General features: G+C 41.1%; 1 protein-coding gene across 2 annotated transcripts in view; it reads left to right on the forward strand.

Moving 5' to 3' along the window:
* Window positions 1-1099: 1099 nt before the first annotated feature.
* The window catches only part of LOC124111429, a 30887-nt gene continuing 7367 nt past the window's right edge, over window positions 1100-24619 (forward strand). The window contains exons 1-2 of one of the 2 annotated variants that reach the window (XM_046471241.2): window positions 1100-2846; window positions 19237-19454. In XM_046471241.2, the coding sequence (XP_046327197.1) occupies window positions 2759-2846; window positions 19237-19454 (306 nt within the window). In that variant the 5' untranslated portion in view covers window positions 1100-2758. The remainder of the gene's footprint in view (window positions 2847-19236; window positions 19455-24619) is intronic. The other variant, XM_046471171.2, reaches the window with a different exon arrangement.

The raw sequence follows: 24619 nt of genomic DNA on the forward strand, positions 1-24619 counted from the left end.
TGTGGTCACAGCTATTTCTTCAAGCAGGTTGACTGTATTGGTTACGATGACTCAGGTCAGGACTGACTATGTATTCCAGGACTGGTATGTTGTACTCCGTTTGTCTGGCATGCTCCATCTTCTGAAGGTGTATACACACTAATCTAAAGTTATATGCTTGACATACGCCTGCTCGCTGATAATATCTTGATAAAACGAGTTGGCAAACACCGTAAAAGCTCGCGAGGAATAAACACGTTTTATTGATTGCAACTTCTATTTTATTAAATGAAATAATAATAAAAATTATGTATATTGCAATCTATAAAACGTGCATGCCCATTACATAAATTCAATTTCTCAATGCCTGACAAGCAAACTAACACATTAGTCCATGGACGCTCAAATATTTACATGAAGATCACGAAATTATAAAGTCAATAGCATTTCTTTGATATTTGCATTTACAAGATTAATATCAAGTGTATGAACCATTTACTTCACTCATCATCAAAATAAAGTAATAAAAACAGATTAAATTAACCAAATACACACTCAGTCACAACACGGAGTGTCACTGTAAAGAAAAAGTAAATATTAATGTCCCACATAGACACATAGTGCAGTACCACCAAGACCTCTGATTGATTAAAATAATGGTTTCGCAAACCAATTTACTTTATCTCTAAATAATGAACGGTGTATCTCAAGAATTTAAATCCTGCCCAGCCAAAGTTGTTGAATTTGGTTCCCGAGTTGACTCAGTGGAAGAATGCGACTTCGTGAGTAAATATACAGTAGGGTCTCCACCTTCTCCACGATGTGACTGATCAAATGCCACCTTTGGGCGATTCGGAAACGGTCTTGGGGCTTCAAATTGATCCAGGATCCCTAGTGCCACTTGAGTCTTCGAACTGCTCAAGGATTCTTCTCGTGCACAGTCAAGATTGACTGTAAGAATTTCTGCCTTACGAAAAGGGTGTTTGATTGACTGTATGGCGAAAAGGGACAGACTAGTAATTGACGGGTTTCACACTCTGGTCTAATGTACGCACCAATAGGGCTTAGATTGGAACCTTTCAATTTAAGCATCTCTTTATCTGACACTGTCAACGCCACCGTGTTGGTCAACGGCTCCAGTATGGTTCCACTCCCAACATGCTGCGAGAATTGATGAAGAGTCTCCAGTGATTCTCTGACAGAAGCCATTGCCTCAGTCTGACGTTCCCTCTGCCCGTGATAAGCCTCTCGAGCGAGCACTGATAAAACGACCAACCATATCTCGGACTCCCCACAGTACTGCCGGTCATTATGAAGCTGCCTACCGCCGAGCTACCATAACGTGTTCAGGTGACAATGGATTGGCATTGGGAAGCTCTTGGAGTTTAGCCACGGAACCAAGTCTATCCATTGCGACTACAGTCAGCAACAAGCACAGCTTAGGCCAATCGATGGTCTGTGCGACTGGCGCAGGGATGATACATGTAGTCTAGGCATGCAAACGTAAACTGACACGGACCAAGGCGACAAATGAATTTTGTATGCTTCAGGTTTTAAGTGCGATACCGGTTATTAGGCTGGTCAATACCAGGTTTGCTGCAAATGGCCACGTGGTTGATAGATTATTGGATTGTTCTAAGGAGTTATCAACAAGTGGATCTTCCAGACGCAACAGATTAAATCCCGTAGCGGCTCTCGAACCTCCACCTGGGCACGTTTCCGATAACGGAGACAAGTCGGATAACACTTATCGGAGTAATTCCAGTAAAGGCGTGTCCTGGGACCTACTTCTAGTCTTCCAGTGTGGCCTACAATAGTCAGACTAGAGTGAACGTTCAAACAAGTGTGTTCCTCGCTAATAGCTAATCACTGGTTCCGGTGGAAGTAGGTACATTATTCTGGATATAGAATTACTGGGCTTTTTCTGGACTCTGAACATAAGGTTTGTAATATGTAAACTCTTTATCTCGAAATCCCTGTCGCATTAATATTTGTTTGAAAGATGAATAAATTCAGTGTTTCGTAAAGGATAACGCGTCTGCGACCTCGTGGATTCGTGCGACAGTAATTGCATGATTCACGAAACTCCCTATGACAGTGAAAAATACGCCAGAACTAAATGGTAGTTATTATTGATGTTTTTACTCTGGTACTGTGATCGCGTGTGATTATATCTGGCATCTAAGACAGACCTGGTGATTCAGGTGAGACTGGAAGCCTTGTAATGGTCACGTCATAGAAATGGAAGTCCATAGCTGGCTTGGATGTGTGAAGGGTCACTTCATTGAGAGATCGCTGAATACCACGACAAAAGGAAATGAGATGTGAGAGGACAATAGCCATTGCTGGATCCGATACGCCTGTATAGAAGCTAAGCATAATCACTGACAGAGATTGTAGGGATGTTTGGTGAGTTACCATGGAAACCTAAACGCTTCCCATCCGACGTTATTCAACAGGTTGTTCAATTCAAGCATTTCAACGAAGCCCGAAGAACGTTGTGGATTATGTTACAGATCTACAGATAACACGTGAAAATGAAATGCATGTTGGAGTTTTGAAATCTATTCCACTATTGGCACGCATTGTGCGGAGTAACAACGATAGTGAGTGCTGCTATATATTAGTTATCGCCTCCAGTGGTCGAGCAATCAATGCGTTAGCTGTGATTGCATGCGAGGAAGTCTGTATTTGACTCGGAACGTTGGTAACGCTCCCGTTGTGTGGAAATGTATGCGACATCACAAACCTGTCTAACTCACGGTCTTTGTGATGGAAAATGGCAGTAACTGTTTCAACGGCAGTTCAAATCATCCTCATACTGCTTGGCCTTTCATCCATCGCGAGAGGGAAATCGTCCAAAAAGTGTGAGTACACACGCCCATAGAATTTAGACAGAATCCCACTGCTAGGTCTGATACACATGTCATGAGATCAATAATGTCCTTTCAAGCGTTGTAATGTCATCAAAAGCGTTAAAAGTGTTACCGTCGAGTGTAAAGCAATATTTGATACCCAGGAATTATTTGCATATACGAGATATTTACTTGAAAGGTTCTCCAATATCCCAGGTGCTTTTCTAAAGTTTATTACATTCATATGAGAGAGTATGATTGAATCATTTGCTTCGTACCCCCAAGCAAACTTGTATTGGACGATGTTGATATTGGACATGTTATGCTTTTGGATAAAGTGATTACAGCTATAACGTATATCAAACGTAATAGAATGCACTGATGTACCGTTCATTTAACTTAATATTGTGCTTCTTTTGTCTCTTAACGATCACATAAAAGAGGCATAAACACATAACATATTAGTGAGTGAGTATGGTTTTACGCCGCTTTTAGCAATATTCCAGCAATATCATGGCGGGGGACACCAGAAATTGGCTTCACACATTGTACACATGTCGGGAATCGAGCCCGGGTCTTCGGCGTGACGAGCGAACGCTTTAACCACTAGGCTACCCGACCGCCCCACATAACATATCAAGAGTCGACTATCTTGAAGGGCTGTAATTGTTTACGTCGCTGCATCATTGTTTACGTCGTTGCATCAAGGGGGAACTATGCTGTAAGACATCTATTCAGGAAACCCAGTATGTGCGGCGAACAATTATTATTGGGTGATAAAAGCTTACGCAAATGTCAGTGTACCATCACTTGTTCCGCTATGTATGTGCACATGTACTCTATGTCACTCCAAGACTACGCCAGATTTCTTCCATTTTCTTGCTTTTTCCTCAGTGAATTCAAATATACAAAAAAATATAAACCGTCAACGCCTGAGATTGACTTGTCTCGATTATCTGCCGAAACGGGTTCCAACTGGAGTAAAGGCAAACTAGCGGTGACTATTTTATGAATTGATCATAGAAAAGTCTTGACACTAAGTGTTTGTCAAAAGGCAAAGCAGGTCCTGTCCTACCGGTAGCTCACACAATTTGCATAAAAAGTAAGTGTGTTTTCCCTGACACAGCACAGCAGTTAGACTTACACAAGTCTCTAAGGCAATAATTATTTGTTTCAATTTGTTTCAATCATAAGTCCTAGATTATTTGTCCCTACAAGAGACTGGCATCCACATATCTAGACTTGCCTATAGGAAGGATAGAATGACTACACGTACCTGGACTTTTCTTTCAGTACAGCCGTGGAGCAGGTCTACACAGCATCACATGTTTTAACTGTCAGCCTTTCGCCATAGCCTAGTGCCTTCAAATGTATGAATGTCTACGTATGTATGTACTTCATCATTGCAGCTTCCTCCTTCGGTCCATTTCCCGAGGGTCGCCACTGCTTAGTGTGCGCTTATGTGGATATACCTCATGACATCATGTAATGTCCACGTTATGTGGATGTGCCTCATGGCATCATGTACTGTCCACGTTATGTGGATATACCTCATGACATCATGTAATGTTCACGTTATGTGGATATACCTCATGACATCATGTAATGTTCACGTTATGTGGATATACCTTATGACTTCATGTACTGTCCACGTTATGTGGATATACCTCATGACATTATGTACTGTCCACATTATGTGGATATACCTCATGACATCATGTAATGTCCACGTTATGTGGATATACCTCATGACATCATGTAATGTCCACGTTATGTGGATATACCTCATGACTTCATGTACTGTCTACGTTATGTGGATATACCTCATGACATCATGTACTGTCCACGTTATGTGGATATACCTCATGACATCATGTAATGTCCACGTTATGTGGATATACCTCATGACATCATGTACTGTCCACGTTATGTTGATATGCTAATGACATCATGTAATGTCTACGTTATGTGGATATACCTCATGACTTCATGTACTGTCTACGTTATGTGGATATACATCATGACATCATGTAATGTCCACGTTATGTGGATATACCTCATGACATCATGTAATGTCCATGTTATGTGGATATACCTCATGACATCATGTAATGTCCACGTTATGTGGATATACCTCATGACATCATGTAATGTCCACGTTATGTGGATATACCTCATGACATCATGTTATGTCCACGTTATGTGGATATACCTCATGACATCATGTACTGTCAACGTTATGTTGATATGCTAATGACATCATGTAATGTCCACGTTATGTGGATATACCTCATGACATCATGTACTGTCCACGTTATGTGAATATACCTCATGACATCATGTAATGTCCACGTTATGTGAATATACCTCATGACATCATGTTATATCCACGTAATGTGGATATACCTCATGACATCATGTAATGTCCATGTTATGTGGATGTACGTCATGACATCATGTAATGTCCACGTTATGTGGATATACCTCATGACATCATGTAATGTCCACGTTATGTGGATATCCCTCATGACATCATGTAATGTCCACGTTATGTGAATATACCTCATGACATCATGTAATGTCCACGTTATGTGAATATACCTCATGACATCATGTACTGTCCACGTTATGTGGATATACATCATGACATCATGTAATGTCCACGTTATGTGGATATACCTCATGACATCATGTAATGTCCATGTTATGTGGATATATCTCATGACATCATGTAATGTCCACGCTATGTGGATATACCCCATGTTGGTTCGAATCCCGGTTCGCCCCAATTATGTTTCTAGCTTTGTAAGCAACATACCCGTGCTCGTGGGTTTCACCGAAGTGGTAAACGTCTGAGACCTACATCACTTCGGACTTCCTTCCCACATTAAGCTGACACGCCGCGATATAACTTGAATACTGCTGAAAGCGGCGTTAAACCCAACTCACTCACTCACTCACTCTACACAGATGAAACAAGTCAGCAAACAATATTGCAATGTATGTGAATAAGTGTATGACATAGATTGTACCGGGATCGGTCGAGTAGCCCTGTGTTTTAAATTTTCTCGTCTCATGCCTTAGATCCAGGCTCAATTCCCAATATGAGCCAATTCTTATTGTACCCACTCGTGCTGGGGTATTGCTTACAACGTCGATGGTTTAACGTCAAGCACTCATGCAAACACTCCTTGATAAATATGAAAGTGACTATGAGTAATTGTTGTATGTGTAGTGTTAATCAACCTGTCTGTTGTTTATTCAATGGTTCTATTTTGATATGAATCATAACATTCCATGGGGACTATAAAAATGGATTATTCAAAGCCCATCCGGTGGAAAGACATCGATATCGTCAACCTTATCCCCATGACCTTCAACAGGCCTGCCTATACCATACCAGCATATTGAAGAGCTGATGTTTTCAGTAGAGTTCTAGATATTAATCACGTTAGGCATTTCTTACATATTTATTTAAAATGCTGGTATAGGACGGAGATCTACTCAAAGACATCTTTATGTACTAAGGCCATATTGGATTCTTCTTGTCATTACCTGTACATGTATACCTAAATGCAATTATCACATCATACATGTCACTAAGCATATAGTTGACACTTTAAGGCGCAGAAATGTCTTGGGCAAAGTTGCGTCCCTTGGTTTGTTCCAGGATCCTATTCGCCCTGCAGAGTAACGTCCATTACGCGTGCAAGAAATCTGTAGGTTAACCCTAACCCTAACCCAAATATCACATTGACCCTGATAACTAGTCCATGTCTATCAGCACCAGTCGGTGCTTTCGAATTTCACTATTAAGGATGAACTGCCTACTTCACATTCCCTCCTTACACAGTCGACTGCCTCCGTGGTCTAGTGGTAGAGCGTCTTCTCGGAGAGCGGAAGGTTCGGGGTTCGATCCCCGGCCGCGTCATACCAAAACAGTAAAAGATGGTACTTGGTGTTATCCTGTCTGGCGCCCCACATTAAGGGGCTGAAACAAGGACTGGTTGGCTCGGAGTCAGTGTACTGTGTCTGAGTGGGGCATTCATGTTCAAGTGCGGCCTGGTATCTTAGTGGGCTAGCACTATAAATCAACATCAGTCCTACAACAAGAAGTCACACACACACACACACACACACACACACACACACACACACACACACACACACACACACACACACACACACACACGTCGCTATATAAGTGGAATAATCTTGGACGCGACGTCATACCCCAACACCCTACTTCTTTACACAGTAAGATGAGACGACGTGATTTAGCATCTCTAAACTCGCTCACCGGAGCAGATCAGCTGAAGCCGAAGGAACATGACACAGATTATAAATGCACTTGAAGCATAAGCCTAAAAGACCACTTACATAAAAACGAAAGCGGATTCAGGTTTTTTTTAAAGGGATCAAGGTCGCTTTGCACATGGTGTAAACATATTTAAAGATGGCGCCTCATATCGTTGACGTTAATGCAAGAGATAACACAACATCTTATATGTATATATATTTATATATAGGTCATAGATGCAGTAGCGTGATTACAGCAAACCTGCATCGTGAGAGCGGTGAACATGTTAAATATTTACGACGAGGTCTCTTATGTATCAAAACCTATAAACGGGTTCTTGCTTTTCATAGCTAAAGCTTAAGTGGCCTGATGGCCGAGTGGTGCAGATGTTCGTCTTAAAACCCTTCAATTACCACTCTTTTTTATTTCCGTCCCTGCTTATCCGAAGGGGTCCTTGGTGAATTGTAAGATTGGTTAAATGATTCATGGGAATAATCGTGGTAAACAAGGAGGGAAGTCTTCAACTACTGTTATTTCATCGCATAAGTGAGTGAGTGAGTATGGTTTTACGCCGCTTTTAGCAATATTCCAGCAATATCACGGCGGGGGACACCGGAAATGGCCTTAACACATTGTAGCCATGTCGGGAATCGAACCCGGGCCTTCGGCGTGACGAGCAGACTCTTTAACCACTAGGCTACCCGACCGCCCGCCCCTCATCGCATAATTAAAATATCATCTGATATGTATGATTTCATGCTATTGCAAGTAAAATTATGAAGCGATTATTTCCTATTAAATAATTTGTGATTATGGGTTTGTGATATTTAATTCTATTGCTTCCTGTGTATCAATTTCCATAACTGTTTTCCGTGATGAGACCGTCGACAGGTTCCTATGTAGAGTGAGTGAGTTTTAAATAGAACAGTATTTCGGTTTCATCACGGGGTGTGTCGGATAACGTAGAAGATAAGTCACACAGGATGACGATGTGGACCACTGGGGTGACACTTACGGGTATGGTATTGACATTCTCTACCACACTAAGCTGACACACCGTCACATGTCGATTACCTGCATCACTTGGATATTCTCTACCATATTAAGCTGACACACCGTCACATGTCGATTACATGCGTCACTGTAATATTCTCTGCCACATTAAGCTGACACGACGTGACATGTCTCACACCTGCGTCACTTGGATATTCTCTACAGCATTAAGCTGACACACCGTGACATGTCGATTACCTGCGTCACTGTAATATTCTCTACCACATTAAGCTGACACGCCGTGACATGTCTCACACCTGCGTCACTTGGATATTCTCTACAGCATTAAGCTGACACGTCGTGACATGTCTAAGACCTGCGTCACTGTAATATTCTCTACAGCATTAAGCTGACACGTCGTGACACGTCGTGACACGTCGTGACATGTCGATTACCTGCGTCACTGTAATATTCTCTACAGCATTATGCTGACACGCCGTGACATGTTTCACACCTGCGTCACTTGGATATTCTCTACCACATTAAGCTGACACGTCGTGACTTGTCGATGACCTGCGTCACTTGGATATTCTCTACAGCATTAAGCTGACACGTCGTGACATGTCTAAGACCTGCGTCACTGTAATATTCTCTACAGCATTAAGCTGACACGTCGTGACACGTCGTGACATGTCAATTACCTGCGTCACTGTAATATTCTCTACAGCATTATGCTGACACACCGTGACATGTCTAAGACCTGCGTCACTTGGATATACTCTACCACATTAAGCTGACACGCCGTGACATGTCTAAGACCTGCGTCACTTGGATATACTCTACCACATTAAGCTGACACGCCGTGACATGTCTAAGACCTGCGTCACTTGGATATTCTCTACAACATTAAGCTGACACGCCGTGGCATGTCGATGACCTGCGCCACTTGGATATTCTCTACCACATTAAGCTGACATTCTATGACATGTCTAAAACCTGCGTCACTTGGATATTCTCTACCACATTAAGCTGACACGCCGTGACATGTCTAAAACCTGCGTCACTTGGATATTCTCTACCACATGAAGCTGACACGCCGTGACATGTCTAAGACCTGCGTCACTTGGATATTCTCTACCACATGAAGCTGACACGTCGTGACATGTTGATGACCTGCGTCACTTGGATATTCTCTACCACATGAAGCTGTCAAGCCGTAAAATGACAAGCGACGCTAATCCCCTTGTCCACCATGCATAATGTCATCGATTTGTTAAACAACCAAACAACCAAATAAACGACATGTCGATCATATCCGGCATTTCTAATGGACGCAATCTACGGAAGCACTATCCGAGGTGGATATTTGTCATCAATGATTTAACATTGCAACGTTATTCTGTGTGCATGGATTCGTTGTAATCAAAAGATGTATTTATCCATGAATTACATACATGTTTAAAGAATGTACGTTTGTAACATTCTACAAAACAAAATGCCGCACCTTCTTTGTGCCAGATGTCGTCGTGTCTCGTTTAGTCAAAAACGTGGGAAACAGCGTCAGTCACACAAGAAACCAGTTTCAATGTCAGCCAAGTGTCATCATGGGTGTCTCTCCGTAGCCTGGTGGTATCAGCACTATTCAGATACATGCTGACCACGATATCTCGGAGATTGTATCAGCACTATTTAGATACATGCTGACCACGATATATCGGAGATTGTATTGGCACTATTCAGATACATGCTGTCCACGATATCTCGGAGATTGTATCAGCACTATTCAGATACATGCTGACCACGATATCTCGGAGATTGTATCAGCACTATTTAGATACATGCTGACCACGATATATCGGAGATTGTATTATCACTATTCAGATACATGCTGACCACGATATCTCGGAGATTGTATCAGCACTATTTAGATACATGCTGACCACGATATATCGGAGATTGTATTATCACTATTCAGATACATGCTGACCACGATATCTCGGAGATTGTATCAGCACTATTTAGATACATGCTGACCACGATATATCGGATATTGTATTATCACTATTCAGATACATGCTGACCACGATATCTCGGAGATTGTATCAGCACTATTTAGATACATGCTGACCACGATATATCGGAGATTGTATTATCACTATTCAGATACATGCTGACCACGATATCTCGGAGATTGTATCAGCACTATTTAGATACATGCTGACCACGATATATCGGAGATTGTATTATCACTATTCAGATACATGCTGACCACGATATATCGGAGATTGTATCAGCACTATTTAGATACATGCTGACCACGATATATCGGAGATTGTATTATCACTATTCAGATACATGCTGACCACGATATCTCGGAGATTGTATCAGCACTATTTAGATACATGCTGACCACGATATATCAGAGATTGTATTGGCACTATTCAGATACATGCTGACCACGATATCTCGGAGATTGTATTGGCACACAATCTCCACACAATTAACCATGTTGGGAATCGAACCCGGGTTTACGCCATGACAATCGAGCGCTTTAACCACTAAACTACCAAACCGCCCCCTTGTGATATGGTTGCAGCACATGTGTATGATCCAGCCTACGGCCTCATTCATTCTGTCTTGATAAAGGAATTTGGACTATTTAGATGCAATCCATAGAAATAGGTACATCCTAAAATGTCAAGGACGCAAGTGTTTCCATTTGTCATCACAGAAACGCCACACTGATAATGGATACTCGGTAGACAACAGCTGCTGTAAACCAGGAGTGCCCTGGTATGGAATAGACTGTTTGTACTTTGCCGATTTTTGATTTTGTAACTTCAGATTGTGATCAATAATCATGATCAAAATATGCGCGTATTTCCGTGAAGCCCATTTCAAATAGTCATTAGCTTATAACGCTGTAGTGATGAAAATAGATTTCGAGATCATATTTTCTGTCAACGGTGGATGATCACATCAGACGGTGCTGTGAGAGAATCACGATAGGGTAGTGAAAATCAGCTTCATTAGTTTGGCTTTCAGTTTCTCGTGGTCTGTCCATGTTTTGAAGTCCGTGCCCCATGTAGAGTCAAATTCCATTTTTTGTGAGTGAGTGATCAGTTGGGTTCAACGCCGATAATTCCAGTTATATGACTGCGTTTCAGCTATACGTGGGAGGAAAGCCCAAAATGATGAAGGTCTCAAATGATTACCACTTTAGTAAAACCCACGAGCAGGAGTATGGTGCAGACAAACCCAGAAACATGATTGGGGTGAACCGGGATTCGAACCCACAATTATAACTTTCTGGCGTGTCCAAGGTATGTGATGTGAATAATAGAAGGAATACAATGAGGTTTCGGTTGACGCCATTGGAAGCTTTGGTTGCAGCTGTATTACTCGCCATTTGTAAAGTATATATTATGAAAATATAATTAATAATTGTTAATGTTTTAAATCAAAGCGAGTCAGTAAGTTTGGATCAGCTCCGCTTTGAAACATATTTTGATTATATGAAGGCGTGTCAGGTTGATTCGGAAGAAAGATTGAAGGGACGCAGGTGTACGGGTATGGTGCTGAAAAACCTATATCAGATGGTATCTGGTATTCGAACCCATGATCCTGTGTTTTTGGCGCGTCTTTGGGATATGAAATAGGGAACGTTTTAAACTCGCCCCTAAAAGCTGAAACCGGAACTTGCAGATGTACATGTAGACCAAAATAGAAATTTATTCAAATATAGACAAAATATCGCGCTGCCAAGTGGGATCACAACGTTGAAACCGTTTTGGTTGCTGTAAAAGCATATGCCAAAAAGATCGCCCGGTAGAGACTTTAAACCTGTTCAATGTCCTTCAGGGTGGGGTAAGTGCGTGATGTTATCATTGAAAGAATGCACAAGCGGGAAAAAAACAGGACAGCTGTCATTCAAAATCTGGCTGCCCTGCAGAAAACGTATGTTGTTGTGTCACTGACAAGGTGAGTGAGTGAGTGTGTATGATTTTACGCCGCTTTTAGCAATATTCCAGTAACATCACGGCGGGGGACACCAAAAATGGGCTTCACACAATGTAGCCATGTCGGGAATCGAACCCGGTCTTCTGCGTGACGAGCGAACGCTTTAACCACTTAACCGACCGCCCCGCCACTGACAAGGCCTCAAGTAATATAAATATTATTGCAAGCATCACATCATTAATTTTATGATGAAAAAAATTGGCGTAAGTGACAGATACAATATGCCGCTGGGGAGGAAATCTGCTTAAACCACGCATCAAACAGAAACAAAACAAATGAATTTGGCCAAAAACGTAAGCTTCAGGTATTTCGGTGATCGGATATCGTTCAAGGCTCAAATAGCCGATTTAACCATCTGAACTAATAACAGTGACACAGTACAAACTGTTTCATATTTAGATCTATGCAGAGTGACAAAATATATGCACATGATTGTTAGACAAGAGGTAGACTTCAACTTGTGTAAACGTTTCCCTTATGTCAAGCAATATTCCAGCAGCTCCAGCCTTTAGTGTTTACATTACATAACGTTTGAGGTAAAATCAAGCAGCCTACGCCTTTTTCCTTTCAGTGATTGTGCAGGCTCTTTCTATGAAGATTTCCAAAATGGCCACAAGACATTCGCTCAAATGTTGTTTGATCAAGGTTACAACTTTTTAGACCGCAGCAAAGCTTTCAAGTCGTTTTATGGTAGATATGTGGAGGACATTTTTTTAAGTTTGATTCATCAGCAACAAAATTCATGTCCGATGCAAATCCCTATATTGACTTCCACCATATGTTCCCGTGTCTTTCTTTAGCTGAATAATTGACTTGCCTCTGCATGTGTTTCTGAGTGTGCAACCGGTGGGAAAGTCTAAGCTCACCTTTTCGAGAACGGCTTGAGTATCACACATACAAATGATGTAGTCGGAATTGTACAACAGACTCTCCTTGCTTATGAATACGGAAGGGGTTTGTAGCTATTATTTAGCAGAGAAATCTTTTGGTAGACATGTGAAGGACATTTCCAAATTTGACGCATCAGTGACAAAAATTATGTCCGATGCAAATATTTTGACTTGGACCATATGTTCCCGTGTTTTTTCAGGTGAACAGTTGACTTGCTTGTGCGTCCTGCAGCACAGGTTGGACAAGATACTATTAAATAGTGATTCATAAACACATGTTCATTATATAGTCGAAATCGTACAATCGACTCAGCTTTATGCAGAGATTTCTATTGGATATGGAAAGGCTTTTGTTGCTTTATTTAATTAATTATTTATGATTATATTAATGGTTTTATTTAACCAATGAGCGACCCAAGCATTTTACCTTCTGTGGCGCAAGGTTGGATCTGAATTGTTACAGTAGACAGTACGGACGTGCTCCCATTGACGCACAGCCACCTCGTTAATTCTTTGCAAAATATAATACGTTCCCAGCATTCATTATGGTGAGCTCAGGCTTCCACTGAAATGTAGCGACAAAATAAATAATGAATTGGTTGTCCATTACACTACCGAGGAATCAGAACAATCAGCTGGTTTACCCATTAGGTTCCTTTCATCCTGCTGCCTACAGTAGAAGCCATACAACACATGGGTCACGCTGCCGTAAACATTGAGGACAGTTTGTGCATAAACATTTACATACATGTTTGAATTAGCACTAGAAATACTTGTAAATTGTGAACATAACCTTCTGGCAGCACATTAAGCGCTTTATAGAACTAAGTTCATGAACACCGACCTCTGAAGCGTTTCTGGTGATATTTGTGTTTGCTTTAACCGCCACTGCTTCTGAGTACTTCAGCAAAAGTGCCAGGTAAACACTGGTATACCCTGTGGAGTTGTCACATGAAGTTGTTTGATCAAGATTTCAACATTCAAGGCTTCAGGAATACTTTCAAAAATTAATGGTAGACGTACGGAGGATATTTCAAATTTGACACATCAGTGACAAAAGATATGTCTGATGCAATTCCCTATTTTGACTCGGACCATATGTTCCCGTGTTTTTTTCAGGTGAACAATTGACTTGCCTTTGCATGTTTTTGCAACGAGTGCCACCAGTGGGGCAAGATACGCTAACCTTAAGCTTTTCGCAAACACCTGGTACCATGACTATTTAATAGTGATTCATTAACACGTGTTCATGCTATAGTCGGAAACGTAAATGAAAATGGTTTTGTCGCTGTATTTATGTCAAGTTAAGCATGGTTCATATACCATTTATTTATAAAGTTAATCTATTATAAATACTTAATAATGTTCTGAAGTATTTGAAGCAATGGTTCGTGGCTACGCATCCACCATGTTTCTCTTCACAGTGGCGTCTGTCTATAGATCCCTCTTCTTTCGAACTCGGGTTGTCAAGACAGTCCAGATAGATATTCATGTATGCATACTTCTGCAATTTGTCAAAAGCATTGGATGGCGTTCAACAGCATCCAAAGCCCCAGATGTAATTATTTTCAGTTACGCTGGCAGTGATGTATAGATAGTACATTTGAATTTCTAAAATAGCATAGTTAAGCACGATTTATGGAAGAAAAACAGCACCTGTCAGTCATGTTATGTACTTGCATATTCTAGTACCCAGCAACTGATGCTATAATTTCTAACCGGTTTTTGAAAAGGTTTATCAAAGGCCCCATATATGTTTCATGCCATGTCTCAACTTACATTGCAAGTATTTGTAATTCTTTACCATTCAACGTCTCTTGGGTTTAACCAAAGTGGTAAAAGTTAGTGCCGGCATGCTCCCGCATCAAGCTGACTTACCCCTCACCACCCCGCCGCCCCGTCCCTCCCTCCCTCCCTCACTCACTCACTCACTCACCCACTCACTCACTCACTCACTCACTCACTCACTCACTCACTCACTCACTCACTCACTCACTCACTCACTCAGCATGTGTTTAGGTATTAAACACATTCAAGACATGTTTAACTCTGAATGTGTTTAGGGTTGTGGTTCCTTAAGGCATATAAAAGGTTGATCGAAACACATAAAAGGGACCAATATTTCACTACACACCCAAAATACACATTTAGATTCTTAGCATGTCCAGATGTAAGTTACAAGGAACGTGGTTACGTTTGTGTTTAGGATTTCAGACCATATTTATGGTGTATATGCAGCACAATGTATTCTCGTGCATTTATGTACTGAAACATCGACCAGCGAGACGTATCATAAATATTATCTGAAATATACTTCCGTTTTAGATGATTAAATGTACAAAATGCCTTGCAAGATGCTAACCTGAAGAGCATTTCCACAAATTATTTTTTTTTGCAGTTTGGTATTTTTACCAGCTATGGAAGCTTTCAAATGTTTTCTTTCAACGTCGTCCAATTTATTATTCACACATATGACCTACGTTTATTTCTACGCGAAGATAAAAGGGACGATTGAGATGCGGAAAGTTGAGAAGGTTACCGCGGCGAGGAACATTAATGGTTTAAATCTCCTCACATGCTTGTACGTTACGCTATTTGTATATACTCTCTGAAGGAAGCACTTGTTTATCAGTGAAGTGTATATAGTGTCAAGAATGATATGTACTTTATAAACACTCTTCACCTTCACTGTTTATAGATGTAGATAAATAGGTGTTGGAGAAAGGAATACCTGTCATAGCTTCCAGCTACACAATATCCTGTCTGTGTTGTTTGAGGAAGAGTATCCTCAAACACTTATATCCAGCGCCGTCTTACTTCTAAACATGTTCGGGGGCACGGGTGGCCCAGTCGTCTAAGGCGCCGCGATTCGCTGTGCAGAGTTGCGTCCCTTGGACACGCCAGAAACCTATGATTGTGGGTTCGAATCCCGGTTCACCCCGATTATGTTTCTAGGTTTGTCAGCACCATACCCGTGCTCGTGGGTTTCACCGAAGTAGTAAACGTCTGAGACCTGCATCACTTCGGGCTTTCCTCCCACATTACGCTTACACGCCGTGATATAACTAGAAAACTGTTAAAAGCGGCGTTAAACCCAACTCACTCACTCACTCTAAATATGTTTATACACATGATCACCTCGTGATGTTCAAGACATAAAAACATACACCAGCCTTAATTATGTTTATGATATTATCAATCGTGTTTGGCTATGAGTAATATGGTAGTCATATAAAGCTCTATTACTGCGTAAAAAGACCTGACATAATACATAAACATTGTTTTCAATGTGAAAAAAGCTCATATTGTGTTAGAGTACACATCTGAAATGTACATGTACACGGGGCTATTGTTATTATTGAGAGAGTCATACAATTGGTAGGTATTATTCTATTCTGTCATAGTTCTGGGATATTAAACGAGCTTCCCATTTCATAACAAGTTAATGTCCCGAGTGAAATCATTGCTTCTGTACGAGCTTTAGCGAGTGATGGGTTCACGTCAGAATTGTGTTAACAGAGCTGGTTAGTTTGACATATCATAACAAGGAGCTAACACACACCTTAGAATAACAAGCAAATTTAAGTCATGTTCGTGGTATTATCGCCGGTATAAGTCTTCATCACATGACGGATTGCATCGCTGAAGATCAGCAGCGACGACTGACAACAAAAGCGACAGGGCCCATCCCATGGCCACAGGAAATCTCAGCTGAAAGCACATTTTTTCCAGTATAATAATGAAAGTGATTCCCATTGCTGAGTTGTGTAGATCAGTCCTCCCACTTGACTATTTGTCGCACATGATAAACATACTTTTGGTTGCGATCACAACATCACCAGAATCAGTAAAAAAAGAGCGACAAAACCCTTTCCATATCCATCAAAATCTCGGCATAAAGCAGAGTCGATTGTATGATTCCGACAATATCATGAGCATGTGTTTATGAATAACTATTAAATAGTGATGATACCAGATGTTCGCGAAAAGGTTATCGTATCTTGCTCCACCGGTAGCACTCGTCACAAACACATGCAAAGGCAAGTCAATTGTTCATCTGAAAAAAAACACGGAAACACATGGTATTATTGCATCGGACATCATTTTTGTCATTGATACGTCAAATTTGAAAATGTTCTCAACATGTCCACTATGAAACTTGAAAGATTTACTGAGGCCTTGATCAAACAACTGTTGTATGACGCTTTTTCAAAAAATCTTGGTAGAAAGAGCATGTTCGATTATATCTCAAAAGCCACATAAAGGCTCACCTGAAACATTGTGAGGCTGGAATATTGCTCGACGTAAAGGGAAAGTTGACGATTGGAAAGTTGAAGTCATCCATCTTGTCATTCGGTCTTGTGGAGAGTGTTCTGTCACTCTGAATCGTTATGCAAAGATCTAAATATGAAATAGATGACACGGTCTCACTGTTGGCCTTTATTTCTAGTTCAGGTGGGTAAATCAGTGGAAGGGAATTGGCTATTTCATGGTTATTGAACAATATAGGATCAGCGATATAGCTGGAGCTTCAGTTAAACTTCTTTGTTTTCATCTGCCAATGCGAGAAGAAATTCTTATTCCGATGCATAACGAAACAGATCAGCAAGAAGGGGATCCACGGGTGTTACCCTCATATTCGCATGGTTATTATTCTAGGTGTGTTGGTGTGTTTGATGAAATTCATTGATTATAATATAGAGAACAGTCTATTTAAAACTTGATATTTTGAAGTGCGTGTTATTGCCATAGATGAGAATATGAGTGAGTGAGTGAGTGAGTTGGGTTTAACGCCGCTTTTAACAGTATTCCAGTCATATCACGGCGTGTCAGCTTAATGTGGGAGGAAAGCACGAAGTGATGCAGGTCTCAGACGTTTACCACTTCGGTGAAACCCACGAGCACGGGTATGGTGCTGACAAACCTAGAAACATAATCGGGGTGAACCGGGATTCGAACCCACAAACATAGGTTTCTGGCGTGTCCAAGGGACGCAACTCTGCACAGCGAATCGCGGCGCCTTAGACGACCGGGGCACCTGTGCCCCCTGATGAGAATATGAAACGCATTAACAAAACAACATTATTATGATTTTTTAAGTAGGTAATACAACCACTACACAGTGTTAATAAACTAAATAATGAATTTAATTCACTGGAACAAATACATGTACGTAGGTGAGTTGTGGACTTCATAGATGCTTTTAACTATAAGATTAGGAATGGCAAGGTGACCACAACCCTGAACGAGTTGAAGAACACTTTTTGCATTACAAATTTGGCCTTGAGAGAAGATCTGGTTGTTGTATCCATGTATAAAGTACTGGTAAAGTGAATAAGTATAGTCAGCAAAATTCCGGCAATACAATAACACGCCTTAGGACACCAGAAATATGCTCACACATGGTACTCATGTTGTGAATATTGTGTGACCCCACCTGTATGAATTCCTTGACAGACTAAACGACTTTGGTGGCCGAGTGGTCCAAAGATCTGCAATTTACTGAGCAGAGTTACGCCCCTTAGCTGACAGGATGCTCAGATTCTGTGATGAGTTCTACAGTTGACTTGCATCATCCGAGATGGAGCCTTCACTATCAAACTCTGGTTTGTTGGGTCCATATCTGAGCTCTTTTGGTGTGGCCTGGACTAGAGCATGTTCCATTATAATATACATAATAACAGGTAAATATTATCTCATGTTACCTTAAACAGGCAAACAAACAAAATGAAAGTTATATAGGCTGAACTTTGTTAAAACAAACAAAGGTTTCTAGAGGTTTTTATGCATTCAGAACAAACCAGTGATGAGGAAAAAATATATCTCAGATTTCTTTTACGTTTTTGTTTTCAATTTTGTGAAACATAGTCAAGGAATTGCTTTCACAAATAGCATGCATGTGAGACTTCTTGATGAAGTTAATAAATAATAATAGAGTTGGAATTGTACACCGGAGTCAGAAATGTCGAATGGTAATGGTTACATTGTTGACTTGCCTTTGCATGTGTTTGTGAAGGGTGCCACTGGTGGGGAAGGATACGCTCACCCTTCATCTGGTATCATCACTATAAAATTTTGAAAGTGATACATAAACACATGCTTATGACATAGTAAGAATAGATTCTGCTTTTAGCATGAATGTTTTTATGGACCAAGTTTTCTCGCTTTTATTTATTGGTAGTTCCATATTTACTTTCAGTCATTCTGCCTGGTCCCGACTGCAACCAGGATATCAACGATATAGAAGGCGCGGAAGTCGTGGGCAAGGGGACCACGGCCTACATGGACAGGTGTGAGGTCAATCTGTCCACGGGGAGCACTGACCACTGGATGTTCCATGCCTCCGACATGTCATTGATGAGCTGTCTGGTCTCCGTGAAGCTGTATGACAGGAGGAGCGCATCGTCACATCCCTTGGTGAGTGGCATAATACTGACTGTGATCTTTCCATGCATCCATTCATAATAATAATAATAAAAATAACTACAGATTTATAAAGCGCTGGTATCCAGTTCGAAGAACTGCTCAAAAGCGCTTCATTTGAGTCTACACAAAAAAAGAGACATTACACAGCTAGGAAAACACAAAGCCTCAATACTCTAAGAAAGATTTGGTGAAAAGATGGAGACTTGGGCACCAGACCGAGGAGCGATGTACATCTTAAACTGCCCAGTTATCTAGCTATCTAAAATTGTTCCTGTCTACTACATCACGTATGGAAATCTCAGAATAACCGGTTCACTCACAAATAAGCCCCATTACTCACCGGGCAATAGTTAGACAGTCTGGACTTAGATTGGATGCGAAAAGTAGGTCGACCAGAGACTCAACCACTCCTGTAAAGTGAACGACACGATAAACTATATATTCACTAGTCGCGTACAGGGTTTAATCTTGGAGAAAAAAGGTATTTACCGTATATTTACCTTAATGTAGATTGATCGGATCAGGTTGGCGGATTATGTGGTATTAATCAGTCGCAGTGATAACGTACAACATTCATCTATGAAGAGAAGTACTGTTAAGGCAAACAAGTTTCCGAAATTCCCTCCCTGTAACTAAGTGTTTAGAAATGGTTTTGCGGAATTAAGAGAGATCCATCCACGACATACAAGCGTTAATGTGAGCTGACTAGTATGTGGAAAACACAGTGTTAAATGGATTTTGTTTTTTTACAATGCTATAAAATCACAACAGCCACGGAAAGACCAGAGCCGTTGGAAAGTAGTTTGTCCATTGAAAGCGGAATGTTTGTTTGATGATAATCTCAGGGAAACTCGGTGTCTGGGGTGAAATGGATGTTAACAAGCTGCTGTCAGTGTAGTGATACACGTCAAGTCAATCTGCTGTCAGTGTGCTGATACTATTTAGGTCAATCTGCTGTCAGTGTACTGATACAAGTCAAGTCAATCTGCTGTCAGTGTACTGATACAAGTCAAGTCAATCTGCTGTCAGTGTACTGATACAAGTCAGGTCAGTCTGCTGTCAGTGTACTGATACAAGTCAGGTCAGTCTGCTGTCAGTGTACTGTTACAAGTCAGGTCAATCTGCTGTCAGTGTACTGTTACAAGTCAGGTCAATCTGCTGTCAGTGTACTGATACAAGTCAGGTCAGTCTGCTGTCAGTGTACTGATACAAGTCAGGTCAATCTGCTGTCAGTGTACTGATACAAGTCAAGTCAATCTGCTGTCAGTGTACTGATACAAGTCAGGTCAATCTGCTGTCAGTGTACTGATACAAGTCAAGTCAATCTGCTGTCAGGGTACTGATACAAGTCAGGTCAGTCTGCTGTCAGTGTACTGATACAAGTCAGGTCAGTCTGCTGTCAGTGTACTGTTACAAGTCAGGTCAATCTGCTGTCAGTGTACTGATACAAGTCAGGTCAGTCTGCTGTCAGTGTACTGATACAAGTCAAGTCAATCTGCTGGCAGTGTACTGATACAAGTCAAGTCAATCTGCTGTCAGTGTACTGATACAAGTCAGGTCAATCTGCTGGCATTGTACTGATACAAGTCAGGTCAATCTGCTGTCAGTGTACTGATACAAGTCAAGTCAATCTGCTGGCAGTGTACTGATACAAGTCAAGTCAATCTGCTGTCAGTGTACTGATACAAGTCAGGTCAATCTGCTGGCATTGTACTGATACAAGTCAGGTCAATCTGCTGTCAGTGTACTGATACAAGTCAGGTCAATCTGCTGTCAGTGTACTGATACAAGTCAGGTCAGTCTGCTGTCAGTGTAGTGATACACGTCAAGTCAATCTGCTGTCAGTGTACTGATACAAGTCAGGTCAATCTGCTGGCAGTGTACTGATACAAGTCAGGTCAATCTGCTGTCAGTGTACTGTTACAAGTCAGGTCAATCTGCTGTCAGTGTACTGATACAAGTCAGGTCAATCTGCTGTCAGTGTACTGATACAAGACGAGTCAATCTTCTGTCAGTGTGCTGATACTATTTAGGTCAATCTGCTGTCAGTGTACTGATACAAGTCAAGTCAATCTGCTGTCAGTGTACTGATACAAGCCAAGTCAATCTGCTGTCAGTGTACTGATACAAGTCAGGTCAATCTGCTGTCAGTGTACTGATACAAGTCAAGTCAATCTGCTGTCAGTGTACTGATACAAGTCAAGTCAATCTGCTGTCAGTGTACTGATACAAGTCAAGTCAATCTGCTGTCAGTGTACTGATACAAGTCAAGTCAATCTGCTGTCAGTGTACTGATACAAGTCAGGTCAATCTGCTGTCAGTGTACTGTTACAAGTGAAGTCAAGTTAAAGTTTATGTATAGGCCTCAGGCCAGATACAGATGGTAACACAGTATACATCCAAGCGACAATGCACGGGTCAACATTTCAGATGAAACAAGACTAGAGACTTGTCATCCTACCAATCCCGACCCACCCACCCCACTAGTTGCCTAAGTGTATATATACTTACAAATACTTTCATATCTTGGTCATAATGCATTCTTTCTTTCATTCATAATGTGATACACGCACTTTGCCAATCGAAGAATGACATTTCTGCGACATTAACTGGACAAATGTGAAAACACTTGGGTGTACATATGAGTAATTTGGCAAATACAGCCGTACTAACTCCACATATTTTGGACACATGGTATTCGTCCTCTATATCAGTTTCACAAAATGAACATAGACGCTGTTCTAGCTGTAACTTGGGTTTAACCCATCTCCTCCTTTCAATCATGAACATATATGAACTGAGCCTAAAACGTGTTCCAGCCACACGGTATTTTACAACATCAATGCTATTCAGATACATTTCAAAACATAAGGAATCCTTCATTGATAGGTACAGTCTGGTTTCGCTGAGACTTCATGATTTGTTTTCCCACATATATATATCATGAACACGCTGCTTTAATACAGCGATGAGTCCTAAACGCCGACCATTGTCAACTTGCACACGTTGACGCTTGGCTCAGACTAGGCTGTCAATGGCCCTAGATTCGGAAGGCATATCCGTCGGGCTGCTTGTATTGTGGTGGGTGATACATGCCATGCAATCATGCTAACGCCTTCAATTCTGTTGGTAATTAGTGTCTTGTATTACCGGGCATGATATGTATGACAGAAGAAGGGTACACCAATGTCAGGAATGAACTGCTGGCCACATGTCAATGCGTCGCTGTGTCAGGGAGTTCACAGTGGACGAAACTGTTGTTTAACAGTACGTGATTAACGTCACACTAACGACAAGGAGTGGTGAGGTTAAGTACAAATGACAGTGTATGTCAATAATACAAGTCAGGTGATCGATAGAGGATAGTGACGGTACTTTGACGGGATATAAACTGTTTTTACAACTGTCCCTTTGGTATTCAATATAAGGGCAGTGTCACAAGTGCATTCTCTGTTTAAGACTGCAGCCAAGTGCTCCATTTAAATATTTCGACCCGTGGAGATCCGGGGTAGAATAGGTATTCAGCAATTCCATGCTTGCCGTAAGACTAACGGGATCGTTTGGTCAGGCTCCCTAACTTGTGGAATCATGTCATCGTATCCCTGTTGCGTAGATCGATGTTCATGATGTCAATCACTGGATTGTCTTGTCCAGACTCAATTATTTACAGACCGCCGTCATATAGCTGCAGTGTAACTGAGTGCGGCGTTAAACAACAAACAAACATATAATATAAATATATTTATGTTTGTAAATAAAAAAAACCTCTGATAAGTAAATCATTAATCACTTTCAGTTGAAGTGTAATTGTTTATATATGATATATACATGTATATCCACAACAATTTATGCAAGGAATGCAACTAACTAAGGAGTATTCAGTAAGGGAGTATATTACTTATACTTGACGGAATGGGTAAGAAGTGTATTATTTATATTATTGACTCATCATTATGGCTTCAGTAAAGTTTTCAAAAGGTTTTATGATCTACGTGTGGAGGACATTTCCAAATTTGTCGCATCAGTGACAAAAATGATGTCCGATGCAATTCCCTATTTTGACTTGTACGATATATTCCCGTGTTCTTTAGGTGAACACTTGACTTGCCTTTGCGTGTGTTTGTGACGGGTGCCCCTGGTGGGGCAGGATATGCTAACCTTAAGCTTTTCGCGAACACCTGGTGTCATGACTATTTGATAGTGATATGCTAGTAGTCGGAATTTTAATTATCGACTCTGCTTTGTGCAGAGATTTCTATTGGATATATGTAAAGGGTTTTGTCGCTTTGATTAATTATCATTATCATGCCTGTCACGAACACCTGGTGTCATTACTGTTTTTTTTAGTGATCCATTCATATAACTTTCACCGCTCGTTTGCCTTTCACTCTTAATGGAATCTGTTTCGGAGACTTGTAACCTATGGCACCGAGAACAATGGGGAGTCGGACAACTTGGTACTTACAAGCGAGGTCCGCATATTTGCCGTGCTTTTCCTGACTCTTGTCAATCACATCAGTGTCAAAAGGGAGAGATAATTCAATGATATATCTGATTTTATTGGATTTATGAAAAAGGACAAGATCAGGTTTTTTGGTCTGGATACGTCAGAGGATGTATACGGGCCTAATCCAAAGAATTTTGTGTTTATCATTTTCCATGACGCCCTGAACATATTCGGGGTCGTACCATGGATGGACCTCTGTGTCAATACCACAAGCATGGCGAAGACGGTAATATAATGATCGAGCCACTCCATCATGTTGCTTTAGATATCCACTGCCAGCCGACTTCATCCAAGCGAAGGACTCCCCGGGTTGCTGATCTTTTCAACACACTTCACATAAACTCGATGCAGAGGTCGTTCAGATTGTCTCTCCCTGAAAAAATGAGACTGGGCCGATTTGATATAGCACTTCGCTTGGTTGACACACGTATCTGTACCATCCAGCAGAACAGAACTAACGACAAATCAACATTGTCATTAAGATTATGTCCCTCCTCCTGTGCCCCCGTGGAATGCCTTGTTTGTATCATGAGTCTTGACATGCTTCACAAGAGGATCATCAGACAAATAGATGTGTGCAAAAGTATATTGTTTCATGCTGTGATCTTGGGGATGTCTTCCGATGGCATTATCCCCTGCAGCAATGTTT

Source organism: Haliotis rufescens, unplaced genomic scaffold (genome assembly GCF_023055435.1).
Source record: "Haliotis rufescens isolate VD_foot unplaced genomic scaffold, xgHalRufe1.0.p SCAF_17, whole genome shotgun sequence".
NCBI lineage: Eukaryota > Metazoa > Mollusca > Gastropoda > Lepetellida > Haliotidae > Haliotis > Haliotis rufescens.